Source organism: Protopterus annectens, chromosome 1.part2 (assembly GCF_019279795.1).
Source record: "Protopterus annectens isolate FY-2018-M chromosome 1.part2, PAN1.0, whole genome shotgun sequence".
Lineage (NCBI taxonomy): Eukaryota > Metazoa > Chordata > Ceratodontiformes > Protopteridae > Protopterus > Protopterus annectens.
In genome coordinates this window covers 953147309-953166139 of record NC_056727.1, presented here as the reverse complement: position 1 = coordinate 953166139, position 18831 = coordinate 953147309, and the positions used below count along the sequence as shown (strand labels likewise).

General features: G+C 44.8%; 1 protein-coding gene across 1 annotated transcript in view; it reads right to left on the bottom strand.

Moving 5' to 3' along the window:
- The window catches only part of LOC122792184 (microtubule-actin cross-linking factor 1-like), a gene marked incomplete in the record, with an annotated part of 3579694 nt that overhangs the window by 2187614 nt on the left and 1373249 nt on the right, over window positions 1-18831 (bottom strand). Inside the window, 1 exon segment of the mRNA XM_044059907.1 lies at window positions 5404-5566. Coding sequence (XP_043915842.1) covers window positions 5404-5566 — 163 coding nt within the window.

The window sequence follows — 18831 nt, the reverse complement described above, 5'->3', positions numbered from 1 at the left end:
CCGGCTCAGTTTGTCCGCTAGAATGTTGGACTGTCCAGGAATATGCATTGCTACCAGAAAACGACCGGTGGAGATCGCGACAAAGAGGGTAAGATCTGGTCCCTCCCTGTTTGCTGACATACCAGACCACTGAAATGCTGTCTGACTGGATTGCAATGGTTCCCAGAGGTAGAAAGACATGAAGGGCCTGCAACGCTAAAAGGACCACCCTCATCTCCAGAATGTTTATATGCAAAATGGTCTCAGTAGGGGACCACATGCCTTGGACTGTCCTTCCCGAACAATGCCCCCCCCAACCTAGTTGGAAGGCATCCGTGGTCACTGTGGCTTAGGCAGGAGCTGGAACAAAAGGTCATCCCTCCAAGATTTCCGAAGACTGCATCCACCAAAGAAGGGACGACCTGCAGATTTGGCTGAGGTGTATTGGGTGCGACAACGGAAGATCCAACAAGGACCACTGCACCGCTCGAGTCCACTGTAGTACTCGTATATGTAAATGAGCACATGGTAGGAGTGTTATTGTTGCTGCCATAGAACCTAGTGCCCTTAAGACCGACTCTGCTGATGGAAGGTGAGAGCGGTAAATGAATGTGACATGCATCCTTAAGTTTTGAACTCTCTTCAAGGTCAGGAAACCTTTGTCTGTAGCGTGTCTGTCCATGCCCCTATGTATTCTATCACCTGGACAGGATGCAGAAGAGATTTGACTGTGTTGATTGTAATCCCAAGATAGTGTGCATGCTTTAGGAAATAATTTCTGGTCCAACAAAGTAGACACTTGGTGGGAGCAGTAAGGAGCCAATCGTCCAGGTAAGGGTAGATCTGAATCCCCTGAAGCCTCAGGTGAGCAGCTACTACTGCCATCACTTTGGTGAACACCCTAGGGGCTGTGGTGGTTGGGCTTGAAACTGATAATGATTGGCTCCTAACCAGAAGCAGAGAAACCTCCTGGAGCTTTTGTGCCTCTTTATGTGATAGTAAGCATCCTGGAGGTCGAACGAGCACATCCAGTCGCTCTCTTGCAGGTACGGCATGATGGACTGTAAAGTGACCATCCAGAACTTCTCTTTGGCAACTGACAGGTTCAGAGTAGATAGGTCCAGAATGGGCCTTAAGTCCCCATCTTTTTTGGCACTAAAAAGAACATGGAATAGATGCCCGATTCAGACTGATCTGGGGGGACGGATTCCATGACTCGTTTCTCTAGCAGTTTGGAAACTTCTAGCGCTGCTGCCTCCCTTTGCCTGGGTGGTACATCTGGGAGGTCTTTGTAAGGTGTAGGAGGAACCACAAACAGGATTGAATAGCCTCTGGAAATTATCTGAAGCACACAACGGTCTGATGACACAGACTCCCATGCTGCCAGATGCAATGACAGATGACCCCTGACTGCCTCCAGAGCAGAGCAGTCGGGCAACCCCTCAGGGCTGCTCCGCGGGCCTGTCTGAGAACGGTTCTCCAGACCCAAAATTCCTCGACCCCCTCTGCCTCTAGGGGAAGAAGAGCCCTGAGTGTCCCGGGAATACTGAGACTTCCGGAACCACATCTTGTTTTGCCCTCACTAATTCCGGGAAAAGGATTTTTGAGGGTTTGAGAAGCGGATTCCGACAGCAGACAGTGTCTTCCATCTTTCTCACTCTGGACCAATACATCTCAGACAGTCTTGCCAAAGAGGGAAAAGCCGTCATATGGGGCATTCGCAAAAGACGCCTTGAAGGGTTCCGTGAACTTACATAATCTGAGCCAGGCGTTATGCCTCATGGACACGCAGGACCTGGCCGCCCTAGTCGCTCCTTCAGTTGCGTGTGAGAGGAGTTGCATAGGCATGTTTGAAACTGCTGTCAAGGTAGCCATCCTTGCGAAGAACGTAGCCCTGTCCTCCTGTGACATGGACTTTGAGGGAGACTCAGCCAGTTCCTTAACCAGGTTGCACTGTAAGTCTAGTAATGTGGGCCAGATAGTCCAGCGTCCTGATAGAAAAGGTTGCTGACGCATAACCCGCTTCCCTAGGCAGTCCATCATCCTAGACTCATGGTCAGGAAGATGGACTGAGGAACTCTCTGGGATAGTTCCTTTTTGGTGGCGGCTGCTACCACCATACTGTCTACAGGGGACCCTTTATTCCAAGCCAGTCTGTCTGAAGGGGGGCTTAATATTTTGTTCAGGTGTTTAGGGATTGGTTCCACAGTGTCTGGCTCCTTCCAAGCCCGCAAGGTTTCCAAGTCCACTAAAGGATCCACAGGAGGGGACACCAAGGAAGTAGATGGGCCTGTGCTGAAAACCTCCAGGAACACAGATTAATCCGAGGAAGGTTTTGGGGCAGATCTACCTCCCTGTTGGTGGAAGATTTCCATGATGTCTCCAAAGGAAACATCCTCAGGAGGTGATTTGGGGGAACCTTCCTCATCATTCAAATCCATGTCTTCAGTGAGGGACAGGGACTCCGGGGAGGAGTCCAAGTACCTCCTCTTGCATGTATGCTTGCGAGGAACCTCTCCGGTGGGGCTTTCCGGAGGGAACTCACAAACCACTTGTTGTTCCTCAGGGGGATTCACACACTAAGCAAAGGAGTTGGGGCGGAGTCTGAAGATATAGTCAGGGGCCTCGATCCATTGTAGAGAACCCTTTCCACAATGAACGCCGAGGGTGAGCGAGCTTGCTGGGACACCATTAAGGGAACTGTTCTTCCCGGATCCGATGTGAGAATCAGAGCCGGGCCCGAAGAAGACGGTGCTCCAAGGGGGGGGGGGGGTGTGACCTGACAAGGTCAGAGCCGATGGAAACAGCTCCATCCCCTCGGATCCGACAACCAGGCTCCGGCTCTGAGAGCCACTCGGATCCGAACTAGTCAGATCCGACATGCTCCAGGCAACTGCCGGCGTCAAGGAGACAGGTACATTTGGCACCAGCCCCCTGACTAGGGGCATTCTCAGATCCATTTACTCTGAAACTGGGGGTTGGATCGGAAGAGGAGATATAGGTGTAAAGAAGGGAAGCAAGCTCCCCCCTAAAGAGGGAGAGAGGGGGTTGGCAAGACTCCCGTCTGAATTTGTGTGTGAATAAATCTCTGCATCATTTAATCCATGTCGACTTCAGAGAGACTGTGGGGTGGACTGCAACAAAGCCACGGACTCCAACCTGGCGGGTCAAGGAACAGAGGCTCTAGAGGGTGGTCAGGGCTCAACCGGCTGTGGAGAAAATCTAGGAGATCAGAGCAGAGGGGAGTCACGGTGCCTAGTCTGACTTTTGGTAGGAGGTTCGGTCGGAGTCGTAAGGTCCAGTACTGCTTTCTCTTCTCTGGTCTGTGCTCTCTCCTTCTCTCTGCCTTTTCTATGCTCCGCTTCCACAGACTTAGAGGCAGGAGGATGAGTCCCAGCCTGGGAGGGAGGAGAAGGAAGGACAGGAGTAGATGGAGAGGTGGTCACAGCAACAGCTGTGACTGAAGCAGAAGAGGAGGCGGCCGCCTCTGTAGAATGGAGCAGGTCCTTCATAACTAATTTGGCCCACCGAACCTTAAGAGCACGAGGGTTAAAACCTGTGCAAATAGAGCAACCGGTGACTAAATGGGCTGCACCCAAACAAAGCACGCAAAGAGTGTGGCCATCAGCAGGTGACAATTTGTGACCACAATCAGTGCATCTCTTGAAAACTTGTTTAGGGAGATCCGACATATCTCACTAAACAACAAATTTTACGAAACACACTCCACTCACCACACACTCAGACAAGCATACAGAAGGCTGGTGGGGGGAGACAAACTACTACAAACTACCTAACTACCTAAAATCTGCAAAACAAACCCTAAACTCAATGCACCAGCGAGGGGAGGAAGAGAGGAAACCTAAACTATCAAAGCACACACATAAACACTAATTACTGAACATAAACCTACTCACAACTTGGAGCTCAAGAATAATGATGCATTGGATAGCCAAGGCAAACAAGATCTGGAGGTTGGAAGGTAGTGATGGTGTGTTAGGGGTAAGGGGAGGAGGTTGGAGCTCGGAACAGATGCTAGTGAAGTTGCCGGCTCGGATCCGATACGGATCTGGTATCCGTAGGTTGAAGATCAAATGAAGTAAACTACTTCAGATTTCCAAGGAGATACCATTCAAAATAGCAACATACAGTAGTAAATTAAACAACATAGACAGTAAAATAACAGAGTGTGTGTGGGTGTGGAATTTTGGGAGGAGTCTATGCAGAAAATAATGTGTTACTGAAGTACAGTTTGAGTGCAAAACAAAGTCAGCAAGCAAAACAAAGTCAGCAATATCAAAGATGTAGTTCCACCACAGCAAGTTTTGAATGTGGCTGCAACTTTGCAGTCTGCTTCATTTCAGTGTACTCTTAATGGACACCTCTCTTGGTACCTTAAGAAAACTGCAACATCTGGCTAATAAACTGGATGTACATATTAGCTGCACTTGTAGTGGGGTAAGCAGCTAAAGCAAGACATCTGCTTTATTTAGATTTTCTAGAATACAGTAAAACTGATTTCAGTGGAGCACATTACAGTGACTTTGGTCAAATAAAGCAATACTACCACGGAGCTTGAACCACTGAAACAGTCTTTTCTGTTGCAACAGGAAGATGATACATTTATTCTTATGGAAGCAATCACAGTGCAGGAAAGTTTAGCAAAGACATGGGGATGGGGGGTTTTGTTTGTGTGTGTGTGTGTGTGTGTGTGGACATCTGTATGTATGCGCATGTCTGTAGGGGCATGAATGAAACTGACTGAATGTGTGTGCACAAGCGTTTGTCTGCTTGAGTGGTTGAAATGAAGGGGGTTAATTGGAGAACTGAGAATCTGGATGTGTGTTCTGCAGCACGTGTGTGGGCAAATGGGTGAGCGTTTTTGTCAGGTGCATCTCCGCATGTACATGGGTGGATATGTGTGTGTGTGTGTGTATAAGTGTACATGGACTGACCTGCAAACATGATTTAGAGATATTCTAATGAGATAGCAATGACTTTTTTTTTTATTGCAACCATAGCTGTCTCTGAATTGAAGTGTCTCACTATTGTGTAAATTGACCTTCCTGAGGTAGGTAATTAACTGAAGCAGTCTAGATCTTTCTAAATCCTAGAACATGTTTATGGGCATCTGCTAGAGGATAAACAAACTCAAATTTATAATCCTAGCAACATGGAGGCAAGTATGAACAACTGTGATGGACAAGGCAATTAGTACTCTGCAGGGTTTAGCACTGTAGAAAGCTAAGAAGCAGTAGAGAGAATAAGAAATACAATCAAAACATTAAACTGTGAGGTAATCTTGTTTTTAACTCTCTTTAACATGCAGTAAAACTTGTAATACTGACTTTTATAAGGACATAAAAATGAAGATTAATATGTGAAGACTGATAATATCACTGAGCTGTATGTTTAGGACATTACCGTTTGTTGGGTTAGCTGTTCTGAAAGCACCCGACTATCTTCTCCCTGCCCTGGCTTCATCTGCTCCTGTTGTGCTTTGGTCTCTTCAATCCACTTCATCAGCCACCCATGGCAGGAACGGTAGTTGTGGAGAGCCTCCTCAATGTTCTCTAGTTCTGAATGTCTGCAGGAATAAAAGATAGATATATATTACATTAATGAGCAAAAGGCACCCTTATTCGAGGCTGCTGCGAGTTTAAGGGAATGAAGCAGTGAGTGGGCAACATGGGAAAGGAAGCAAAGACACCTTTAAGAAAGGGAGAGGAAGGAAAACAAAAAAGGAAAAAAGGAGGAAAGAAAAGTAAGAGGAAAAAAATAATAGAACAGTGGCAACAAACAATGGAAAGTAGGAATTTATAGAGTACAGAACAAGAGAGAAATTAAAGGCACACTGACAATACAAGTGAGAAGGAATATGGCAAAAATTACAAGGGTATAAACATACAGTGTGTGGCAGCATAGTGGTGCAGTGGACAGCGTTGTTGCATCACAGCAAGAGGTTTCCTGGTTCGATTCTTGGCTAGGGTGCCTTCTGTGCAGAGTCTGCATGTCCTCCCTGTTGGTCTGGGTTTTCTCTGGGTGATAAGTTTTCCTCCCATATTCCAAAGAAATGCAATAGGTGGATTAAACACACTAAATTTGCCATAAGTATGAGTGCGCATGCAAGTGTGTGGTATGGAAGAACTGCCGAGGCAGGACTAGCCACCTGGCAATGTGGACCTTGACTCTAGATTATTGTCACTGTTGAAGTGACACCCAGACCCCATGTGCAAAAATGGGAAGAGGCATTCTGGATGGATGGAAGTATACAGTGTACATATATGTGCAAGCAAGTGTGTGTGTGCGCGTGTGTGTATGTGGGGGGGCCTAGAAGAGATTTCCAATTAAATATAGACATACAGGAGGCACACTACCATTATAGTAAGACAAAATATGCTCACATGTAGCTATCAGGAAAACATTTTGATACTTTTTTTTAATATCACACAAAGTTTCACTTTAACCAGTTCTCTCTATCCAAACTAAACTATTGCAAAGGGTCCCTGACATTACACACACTGCTCATACAAGCTCAGTCCCATAAGCTGTGCTGCTGAAACTTTAATACATGTCGAAATCTTCAGTGTATTACCAACGCTAACATCATTTGACAAAGTCAGGAAGAGGACAGGCAGAAATTGGGTACTTAAAGAAAGTAATACTGTGATAAGATCGTCTCCACCATATTTCTTCAATTAAACATAGAATAGAAGATGCCATTAAATATGAGTAAATAGGCAAACAAAGCATTGGAAGATAACTATATAAATCATTCAGAGGAGATTAGAAAAGATTTGGAAAAGAGAAAATAAATTACAAAGGAAAGAACTCTGTAAGCCTCAGAGACTAATACTACCACTGCACTGACCATATCTTCTAACCATCTTCCATCTACAGAGTGTGCATTTCCAAGTCCTTGGGCCTACCTTACTGAACTCGATAAGTCAAATCCACAACTCTCCTGTATATGTGGAATTTAGATAAACAAAGTGATGTGAAAGAAAGATTGCTTTGGGTGATTGTTTTAAGCATCCTCCTATAATAATCAAATAAATGTACCTGTTACTCCTCAAACTTGATCAACTTTCAATACAGTGCACTCCCCAACTTACTGGCCGAGCTTACTGATTTATACAACCAACTATTTCCACTTGCATTTCTTTTTCTTACTAGTTAAATATATAAGTAGCTCTTACCTGTGTAGTTATACCTCTTTGTACTTTTCTGCTTTTTTCCATTTTTTAGCCCAAAAGTTACATGTTTGCAGTTTTTAGTTAAGACCTCAGACTTGTAGCTTCATTTAAAGTTGTGGGAAAATTGTGTTTCTGCATTATACTGTACTTCTTTCTCCACAAGTAGAATTACTTGTAAAAGCTGTTTGCATTTTAAACCCTGATGGGCCTTAGTCTTTTAGTTCCATTCATAGTTGTTGCAGAACTGTGACCTACTGCCAGATTCGAGCCTTACTTAGTCATTTAATGCATTTTTCTGTAAACAGAGCAGTTGGTAAATTTCTGCATAATACGGTACCTTAAATGGTAGCACAATCACAGTAAGGACAGTATTGTTTTTTCATCACTAGGATTTGTACTTCAGTGCTTTTACAATTGTTGATATTCCAGGTTTGCTCCTACAGTTTTATATCCTGCTCATCATTTACCTGCTTAAAGTTGAATTCCACTGCCTTTCTGTTCCCTCATTATTTGTGCCTGCTGCATCCCCCACGAAGACATTAAGACAGTTTCTAAAAATCTAACCTGCCTGCAGCACTGACCTGTAGCTCAGAGAAGTTGCATTTCCAGTGTCTTTCTGTTTCTCAGTTCTGCCCCACCCCCCAAGATATTGGCTTTATTTGACTGGATCCCTCTCTAGCTAACTTGCTTCTTCCCTGAACTTTGTTAAAAGGCCGTGTTTTCTGGCATTCACCCCTTATGGTAATCTGATTTCTGAAGTTCCTCGCTCCCCTCTTTCATTGCTATTTTCTGTTGTATAAGCTATTTAAGCACTCTTCACACCCATTGTTTTCTAGAGATCAAGAATATTGAGTGCCCAACCAGCAAACCAGTACTGCTCTTGAGTAAAACCTCCTTTACTATAATCATCTCCTGCTATTTTACCCAGAGCTCAATAAAGCTGGTCATCCTAGCCTGTGTTCCAGAAGTGTTTTACCGGTAACCAGCGTTACCCAGATAACGCTAAGTACTTTAGGCTCCTACATTGAGCTCACTTCAGTTATTTTGACTGATCGTTACTGTTTCCAGCTTTTATTTTTGCATTTTGCTGTATTCTAATAAAAAAAAAATGGTCTTCCTCTCATTGTTACTGGTGTAAGACTGTCTTGAAAATGCCTTCAGCAATGGATTTCCATGTAGTTTAACTGGTTTGGGGTAGCATTGCACTTGTGGGCATCTTCTACTGTATTTTTACATTAGGATAACTGGGTTTATTCATCTTGAGGCAAGAGATGTTTGCCTGGTCTATCTGAGTTGGGAAACATACAAAAGTTGCAAATGTTGGCCATAGGCCTCATTAGTTTTCATAGTTTCATAGTACAGTACTAGGCTATCTGCCCTGGGGCATTTGTAAGCCTAGCCATAGTGATGTGGCTTTTGCCACCCCATGAAATGGTACAAAAATGTACAGAATAAATCTAGAATACTGTGCCTCTGTCTAGTAGTGACACAATGAAGGTCCCCTTATATAATAGAATTAGTTTACTGTGCCCCTGTCTAGCAGTGACACAGATGTGACCCCTGGGGTAAACTTACGATCTCCCATCCACTCATCAAGATTTCTCTTGAAGAGAGTCAGTGAGGGGCTCTGCCTAATACGAACTGGGATCCTGTTCCAAAGCATGGGAAGCCTCTGGGTTATGAATCTATCCCTCCAGCATGTCCTATTCATACTTGTGCCGAGGTTTAAGTCTTTAGCTCTCGTGGTCCTGATGGATTTGGATTTTTTGAGGTGGAGCATGTCCATCAGATCCTGATTGGACATGGCCTTGTACGTCAGGCAGAGATCACCTCTGAGCAGGCGGTATGCTACTGAATAGAGCTGAAGTTTCTTTAGTCTGGCAGAATAAGACATATGTTGGAGACCCTTGATCCTTTTGGTGAGGTACTTTTGTGGTCTCTCCAGCTGTTGCAAATGCCGGGTGAGGTACATACCAAATGGGGCATTGTACTCAATCATGGGTCTGATGAGGGAGGAATATAGGGGTACAATGACATCCTTGGATCTGGATGTGAATCCCTTCATGATGAGGTGTGCAAGGTAGAATGTTTTTCTAACCACTTTGGCGACGTGGGTGTCAAATGAGAGGTCGCTGTCTACTTGGGTCCCAAGGTCTCTGATTACTTTTTCCGTACTCAGTGGGTTGCTGTCTATGTGATAATTTGTGGGTACTTTGTTTTTTCCAAAAGGGATGACTATACATTTTTTTGGCATTTAGTTTAAGGCCGTGACTACGGCACCAGTTGTCCGTTTCAGTGAGGCCTTTTTGTAGGATGTGTGTGTCTGCTGGTGTATCGACTATGGCGCCTAGTTTGCAGTCATCTGCGAACTTTGTCAGCCACAGCCCTCCCATGTTTGCTTTAACATCTGAGAAATAAATGCTGAACAAGAGGGGTCCCAGGACAGATCCCTGTGGGACACCACTTGTGACTGGCTTTGAGTCTGACATTGCTCCAGCGATTTTAACTTTATGGGTTCTGTCCTTTAGCCAGTTTGCAACCCATCTAGTGACATAAGGGTTTACTTTTAAGCTGTTTAGCTTATCTATGATGCCTGAGTGGGGTATTGTGTCGAAGGCCTTAGCCAAGTCCAGGTATGCTGTATGGACTGCTTTGCCCTCATCAATGGCTCTAGTGACTGTTTCAAAAAAGTCAACCAGGTTTAAAAGGCAGGATCTGCCCTTTACAAAGCCGAACTGGGTAGGGTCAAGTGTCTGTAGGTCCCCTATGTCTCTGTTTATGAGTTCCATAATGATTCTTTCCATAGCTTTGCAGACCAGGCTAGTTAAGCTTATGGGGCGGTAGTTTCCAGGGTCTGTAGAGGCACCCCCCTTGTGGAGTGGGACCACTGCTGTTGTACGCCAGTGTTCAGGTACATATCCCGAAGTAAGGCCAAGGTTAAATAGCATTTTTATGTGTGGGTTTAGCTCCTCTTGGAGTTCACGTAACACGCACCCCGGGATACCGTCAGGTCCCATTGATGCTGTGTTTTTTGCTTTGTTTAGGGCGGTTCTCACTTGGACATCTGAGATGACAGGGAGATTACATTCAGCTGGGATAAGTATTTCTTCTTTTGGGGGTGAAGGAGGGGAGAAATTTGCACTGAACCGGTCAGCCAGAATGTTAGCAATATCTGTGGGTTCAGTGTATTTTTTGTTGTTGTGAACCAACTCTGAGCATATCTGAGGGTTTCTGCCCAGGTTTCTAACATAGCTGAAGAAGGCTTTGTGGTTATCTTTAGTATCCTTAGCGATTTTTCTCTCAAAGTTTGCCTTGGATGTTTTTATGAGAGAACGTAGTTTTCTGCTAATGTTGATCAGAGATGTCTTCCCTTCATGGGATTTTGCTCTGACGTGCAGTAGCTTTCTTCTTTTGTTATACAATTTGTTTATGGCTGAGGTCCACCAGACAGGACGCTTACATTTGGTGGAGAGGGACTTGGATTTGTTTGGGATTGCATGATCCATGCATTCTTGGAGATGTCCATAGAAAGCATTTGTGAAGGATTCGGCATTGTGGGATGTGGTATCCACTGGCACAGTGGGCTTAAAGGATACCACCTCAGTCTTAAGAAGAGTGAAGTCTGCTTTTGAGAAGTTTTTCACTGTGGTCTTTTGTGCTGGGGGTGGAGGTGGGATATGTATATCCAAGGTGATTAGTTTGTGGTCAGATCTCACTAGTGAGGGGTATACTTCGGTGTGGAGCATTTTGTCCCCATGTTTGTGATGATCAGGTCTAGTATATTATCTCCCTAGTGGGAGAGGTGACTAGTTGTTCCAGTGTATTTGAATTTATGAATTCCAGGAACCTTTGGGCTAGGGTATTAGGGCTAGAATAATGTACCCAATCTATGTTTGGGTAGTTGAAGTCTCCCAGTATGATGGTATTTTGTGATACATTCATATCCTCCAATGTCTTCAGGAAGGCTGAGTGGGGTTCTTGAGATTGGGAGGGTGGTCTGTAACATGCTACCAGTTGTATAGCAGTTTTGCCTATGGTTAGTTGCACCTGTATGGTCTCTGATGTTTCATGTGTTGCTACTAACCTGGAGGTGTGGGTATCCTTTATGAATATGGACACTCCCCCTCCCTTTGTAGTTCGGCCTGGGTTTTGGGGCCGAAAAGCATGATACGAGGTATAGCCTGGTAGCTGGGGTGCTCTCAGGAGCCTTGAACCAGGTTTCAGTTACTGCACAGACGTCGATGTTCTCCATGCTGAGGAGTGCATCAAGTGCCTGCATCTTGAGATTTAGACTTCTGGCGTTGAGCAGCATTACCCTTAGTTTTTTTCCATTTTTGTTTTCTAAAGAGGTGGGTTTGTCTTTTGAGCCTTGCCTAAAAAAGGCACTATGGGGGTGGCAAGAGCCTTAGCCAATATCCGGAAGCCCAGTGGTGACAGGTGTAAGCCATCCCTTGCGAAGCAGAGTGGCTTGTCCAACATATCATCCCAGGCAGACAGACATTGGATCCCCTTAGAATGACACCAGTACTTGAGCCAATTGTTAAAGCTGATCATCTTGTCTTTGTATTGTGGTATCATTCTTGGTGAGGGCAAGATGCTGCTCAGGGTCAGGGTCATACCAGCATGGGCTACATAATCGGAGCTCCTCTATGTCTCTTTTCATGTAGTCCAGGGAGGTACGTCTCAGGTCATTCACACCAGCATGGACAATGACTGAGTCATATTTGTACTTGCTTTGGAGTGACCTGAGTGCGTGTGTTATGTGGCGGATCCTAGCTCCCGATAGACAGCTCACAGTCACCTTCTCCTTGTTCAGCCTTGTCAGTGGGACATCAGTGTGTCTGACTATGGAGTCACCTATTACTAGTGTATCAGGCAAGGTGTTTGGCCTTAAGGGCTGCGATTGGTCGACACACTGATTTATTGAAGTATGTGTTGCATGTGTTTTGTTTTGAGGTGGTGGATTTTTGGATGTCTGCTTTGGGAGCCTCTATTGTTTTGGTAAGTTTTTTATTAGAGCCTCCGAGTATGTCTTTGTGATTTATGTGTTTGGTTTGCAGTTGTGGTAGGTCTATGTGGGACTGGGATTGTTGTGTGTGTGGTTGCCATCTCCTCCTGTCTGGTCATGCCAGCCCTGAGGTGAGAGAGTTCAGCCTCCAGTTTGGCTATATAGTTGCATCTCTCACATGTATTTGTGTTTGTTGGGAGGAGGAGAGGGTTGTCTGTGTACACGAGACAATTGTAGCATTGTCTCAAGATACCCAGATTGACCAGCTGAACTGGAGACGATGCCAGTAATCTACCACTCGACATGCTAGAACTATATAAGGGAGTGCTGTACCTTTAAGGGAAGTGGATATTCACAGGGGTGGTAAGTAGATGTAGTGCTTTACTTAGTACGAGAGTGCTTACTTAGAGAAGTACTGAGAACAAGTGCTAGGCTTATAATATAGTAAGTAGTCTGGTTATACTAAGAGTAGAGCTTCCTTAAGGGAAAATTTGAAGAGCAGATTTGGCGGAGCCAGAAAAAGTTTAACCGGCTATGTGCACAACCGCGCAAAGCCGTGCAAACGCGGATTTTAAACAGTGAACTACAAAAGAGCTAGAAATGGTCCCAAACAACCAATTACTACAGCTTCTTGTGCTGAGGTCACTTCCCCCAAGGACAGGTAGGCTGCTCAAGGCTCCCCACTCCCACTGGTGAGCAAAGAAACTTCCTTCTATCCAAGTAAGGCAATGGACAACACAGGAACTACACCACAGCCCAGAATACAGCAATGCCTGTAAACTGGTCTAAACTAGTCGAGGAAGGCGGGAAAACAAGGATTATTTTTTTGTTTTTTTGGTAGAAACAGTGATAAATTAGTTACACAGGCTAGCACACTTTAGTGGGCAGCCTCCACAGTTAAATTAAACAAACAAACAAGCAAACTTTCGATCAAATTCGACTAAAATGTAACTAAGTGCAGATTTTAAAATAATGCAGCAATCAGTTAAAAAACAGTTCAGGCTAGTAAATTCAGTGATATTTGCACAGAGCTGTTCACCGTATGTATGCCAGCGGTTAGCAAGTGCCCTGTACCATAGCAAACACCTAAAAAGCAAACTTTCTCTATAGAATGGCCCATAAAACTGTACCTTGCAAAGCAGTAAATATAGAGTAAACACCTTGCGCACTGACAAGCTTAGAGCAGCTAGCTGAGTATCGAGTGGCAATACCTACAGATTTAGTAGAATTCAGTATTCTGTAAGCATAAAAGTTAGAGGAATTTAGTACCATTTAGCATAATCTGTCCCAATAAGGCACCTTTATTAGTCTGTATCAAAAAGCACCCTTAATAGCCTTCTAACCTGTATCCTCCACCCTCTTATAGCTCACCAATCAAAGGACTAGACAGAATGGAGCCGCAGTTTCCTGACTTCTCTGTAGCCAGCTTCACACTATGTAACAATTGTCTCATATTTACAGACAACCACTTAATCCTTAAAGAAACACACAAAGTAAGTGAGAGCTGCACTTACATAATTACTGGAAGCTACTCTCCCGCACACAAGCACACATTGAATTATTGAACCATACACACAACACACACCCACACACCCACCACACCACACACGCAACACACCCACACGCAACACACCCACACGCACACAGACAAATGTATGATAAGGCACTTAAAAGCAATCTTCCTAAAAAAAAACAAAGCTTGCTTAGACTGACCATTGACTAAACTAAGCCTCAACAAGCCCAAAAGCACTCAGAAAAAACACCACACATACTGTCACATTCACTGGAGCCCCAACACTAAGCCCCTAAGGCAAGCAAAGACACTTCCCAAAAAACTCTCCATAGGGGATTTCCATTGCAAGACATATTGATGCCCCTCTATCCAGACTGAGCAAGGAGAAGATAACTGTTAGTTGCTTATCTGGAGCCAAGACCTGTCAAATCACACACACACTGAAGTCATTACATCACAGGTACCAGTATGATTTCATCGTAGTCCACCTAGGTGTAAATGACATGAGATGTACCTCAGTGGACTATATGAACAGAGGCATTATGGAGCACTCAGACTCTGTCTCAGGCTGGTATGAGCCTACCATTGAGCATTTACTATCAAGACAGGATGATGTCAACTGGCTGTCTTTCAAGTGTCATTCTAGAGGGATTCAATATTTGTCCGCTTGGGAGAACATGGCTAACAGACCATGTTGCTTTATCAAGGACAGTCTGCAAATGTCCCCTGAAACTTTATCCATACCCACAGTGCCATTTTTAGGCAATGACGAATTGACAAACCTACTAAAAGTAAAAGCAACTCATCTGAATCTCAGTGTTACTGCTCAGTGCCAGGAGCCTAAATAAAAATTACACTTTCCTCCAAGCCCTCGTCACACTTGAGAATACAGACATTTCTGCAGTTACTGAGACATGGTTTAAAGTGGCAGACAGTACACCTGCTAAGCAAGGTTTCAGCGTCACACTTTTACACCAGTAATTGCACAAAGGTTAAAGGTGGACATGTCTCAATATCATTTATAAGCATATCCCTAAGGTTGGTCAAATAGGATGGTGTGCTACAGTTCCTCCACTTGCAGATTACCAAAGACAAAATGCAGTAACAGTCAGCACCCAAAGCCCCTGTCCAACAGGGACACAGGTGGAATCCCAGGGGTGTATTTTCTGTTTCCCATCCAGTTATCCAGGTTGTGCTTAAAAAGGATAATGAGGTACTCTGCTTGACGTGGAGAGGGAGTCTATTCCACAGATGGGGGAGTCTCTGGGACACAAGTCTGTCCCCCCAACAAGTCCTATTGATATCACAGACTAGGCTGAGGTCACGCTTATGGGTTACTCGAGTGGAGCTTGAATTGCGGATATGCACCAGTCCCATCAAGGCAGTGTTTGAGATTGCTTTATATGCCAAACAGAGGTCACCCCTGAGGAGTCTGAATGAAACTGAGTAGAGGGATAGGGCTTTTAGCCTATCTGTGTAGGGTAGATGTTTGAGGTCCTGGATTCTCCGGGTGAGGAACCTCTGTGGTCTTTCCAGCTGCTGCATGTGCTTTGCAAGGTACATGCTGAAGGGGATGTTGTACTCAATAATTGGCCTTATGAGTTAAGAATACAGGGATGTTATGACCTCTTTGCCCCTGGATGAGATACCCTTACTTATGAGGTGGGTCATGTAGAAAGCTTTCCATACAATGGAAGCAACATAGTGGTCACAAGTCAGGTTGGTATCAACCTGGGTGCCCAAATCCCTCACTACTGATTGTGAACTTAGGACATTGTTATTAATTTGATAATATGTGGGGATGTCATTCTCCCCAAAGGGGATGATGACGCATTTTTTGGCATTCAGCTTGAGGCCATGTTTCTGGCACCAGTCATTGTTTTGGTAAGACCCTCTTGGAGGACATCCACATAACTTAGGGAATTGATGACTGCACCCAGCTTGCAGTCATCTGCAAACTTGGTCAGCCAGAGTCCACTGGTTTGAGCTGCAGCACCTCAGAGAAGTATATCCCGAATAAGAGGCCCCATGACTGATCCCTGTGGTACGCCACTTGTTACAGGTCTACTGCTTGAGGTGGCTTCATCTACTTTGATTAGGTGGGTTCTATTAGTGAGCCAGTTTGCTACCCATCTGGTAACATATGGATTGATGCCTAGTTGAGAGAGTTTATCTACTAGGCTTGAGTGGGGAATAGTGTCTAAGGCTTTGGCCAGGTCAAGGTAGGCAGTGTGTACCGTCTTCCCCTCATCCATGGCTTTGGTGACTGTCTCAAAGAAGTCGACCAGATTTAACAGACATGACCTCTCCTTGACAAAGCCAAACTGTGTGGGGTCGAGTGTTTGGTGGTTGCCAATGTCCCTGATCATCATCATCTTCTTTCGGCTGTTCCCGTTAGGGGTCGCCACAGCGGATCACCTGTTTCCATTTCTTCCTGTCCTCTGCATCTTGCTCTGTCACACCAACCACCTGCATGTCCTGTCTCACCACATCCATAAATCCTTATCTTAGGCCTTCTTCTTTTCCTGTTACCTGGTAGCTTCATCCTTAGCATCTTTTTCCCAATATACTCCACATCCCTTCTCAGCACATGTCCAAACCAATGTAATCTTGCCTCTCTGGCTTTGTCTCCAAACCTTCCAACCTGGGCTGGCCCTCTAATATACTTATTCCTAATCCTGTCCACCCTCATCACACCCAGTGCAAATCTTAACATCTTTAACTCTGCCACATCCAGCTCAAACTCCTGCCTTTTTGTCAATGCCACTGTCTCCAACCCATATAACATAGCTGGCCTCACTACCCTCTTGTAGACCTTCCCTTTCACTTTTACAGGTACTCGTCTGTCACAAATCACTCCTGACACTCTTCTCCACCCACTCCATCCTGCCTGTACTCTCTTCTTCACCTCTCTTCCACACTCACCGTTACTCTGAACTATTGACCCCAAGTATTTAAACTCATCCACCTTCGCCACCTCTACTCCTTGCATCCTCACCACTCCTCTATCCTCCCTCTCATTCACACACATACATTCTGTCTTAGTCCTGCTGACCTTCATTCTCCTTCTCTCTAGAGCATATCTCTATCTCCATCTCTCCAGGGTCTCCTCCACCTGTTCCCTACTCTCACTACAGATCACAATGTCATCTGCAAACATCATAGTCCATGGGGACTCCTGTCTGATCTCGTCTGTCAACCTGTCCATCACCATTGCAAATAAGAAAGGGCTCAGAGCTGATCCTTGATGTAACCCCACCTCCACCTTAAACGCATCCGTCACTCCCACCGCAGACCTCACCGCTGTCACACTACCCTCGTACATATCCTGTACCACACTTCCTCATACAATACCACAACTCCTCTCTAGGCACCCTGTCATATGCTTTCTCCAAGTCTACAAAAACACAATGCAACTCCTTCTGACATTCTCTGTACTTTTCCATCAACACTCACAGAGCAAACATTGCATCTGTAGTGCTCTTTCCCAGCATGAAACTATACTGCTGTTCACTAATCATCACATCCCTTCTTAACCTAGCTTCCACTACTCTTTCCCATAACTTCATGCTGTGACTGATCAATTTAATCCCTCTGTAGTTACTACAGCTCTGCACATCACCCTTATTCTTAAAAATCAGTACCAAAACACTTTCTCCATTCCTCAGGCATCCTCTCACTTTCCAAGATTTCATTAAACAATCTGGTTAAAAACTCCACTGCCATTTCACCTAAACACCTCCATGCTTCCACAGGTATATCATCTGGGCCAACAGCTTTTCCATTCTTCATTCTCTTCATAGCTATCCTTACTTCCTCCTTGCTAATCCATTGTACTTCATGATTCACTATCCCTACATCATCCAACCTTCTCTCCCTCTCATTCTCTTCATTCATCAACCCCTCAAAGTACTCTCTCCATCTCCTCAACACACTCTCCTCGCTTGTGAGTATGTTTCCCTCATTATCCTTTATCATCTTTACCTGCTGTCCCTGATAATGACGTCCAGAATATCCATTGCATGGCCATGCAGATCAGGCTAGTTAGGCTGGTGGGTCTATAATTTCCCAATCAGTGGACATTCCACCTTTGTGTAAAGGGATGACAGTGGCTGTCCTCCACTCGGCTGGGACAAAGCCATACTCAGGCTTTGGCTGAATAGGGTGCCTAATGGTGCTGCTTTAGAGAATTTCACTAGTGCTCTTATTTCCTTGTTCAGAGTAAGGAGAGACTGCTTTCATTTGGGCACCTGCTCCTTCCTGGTCCTGAACAGTAATTTTTTTCCCTTTTTTTTATAGTTTATTTATTGCAGATGTCCACCAGACAGGTTTACTCTTCCTTGTACAGGTTGATTTTGTCCTGTCGGGTATTCCTGATTCAATGCATCTATATTAATGCTTGTATGGTACTTTGGTGTAGATTTCGACATTGGTGCCAGTTCCTACAGTGGGGGAGGGGGCAGTGAAGCTGTTTATACCATCCCTCAGGAGGTTGTAATCAGCTTTGGAGAATTTTGTTTGTTTGACCTAGTTGGGGGGGGGGGGGGGTCAGGGGAGATAGTGACTTCAACAAGTGACCGCTTTATGGTCAGATCTTACCAGGGAGGATGATACTGTAGGGGTGCTGCACTGGTCACTCATGTTGGTTAATACCAAGCCCAAGATATTATCAGCTGTTCTGGAGGGATCAACTAGCTGCTCCAAGGTATTTGCATTGAAAAAATCTATGAATCTCTGGGCATTTGTGTTCTGGCATGAGTATTTTTTCCAATCTATGGTTGGGTAATTAAAGTCACCCAGGATCAGGGTAAAGGGTTGAATCTTGATAGATTTGAAGATGTCTGGATAGGTGGAGTGGGCATCTTGAGCCAAATTTGGGGGCCTGTAGCTAGCTATAATTTGAATAGGGTCTTGTCAGTGGTTAACTGCACCTGGAGTGTTCTCCTGTGCGTCATACTGTTTGACCAGCCTGGTGGTGTGTGGTGTGTGTGTCTTTAATATATATTGAAATTCCACCTCCTTTGGCTTTGCTGCCTACAGTTTGGGTCTGAATGTGTGATAAGATGAGTAACCAGGAAAGGCTGGGGTGCTCTCCTCAGCTTTGAACCAGGTTTCTGTGACTACACAAATGTTAG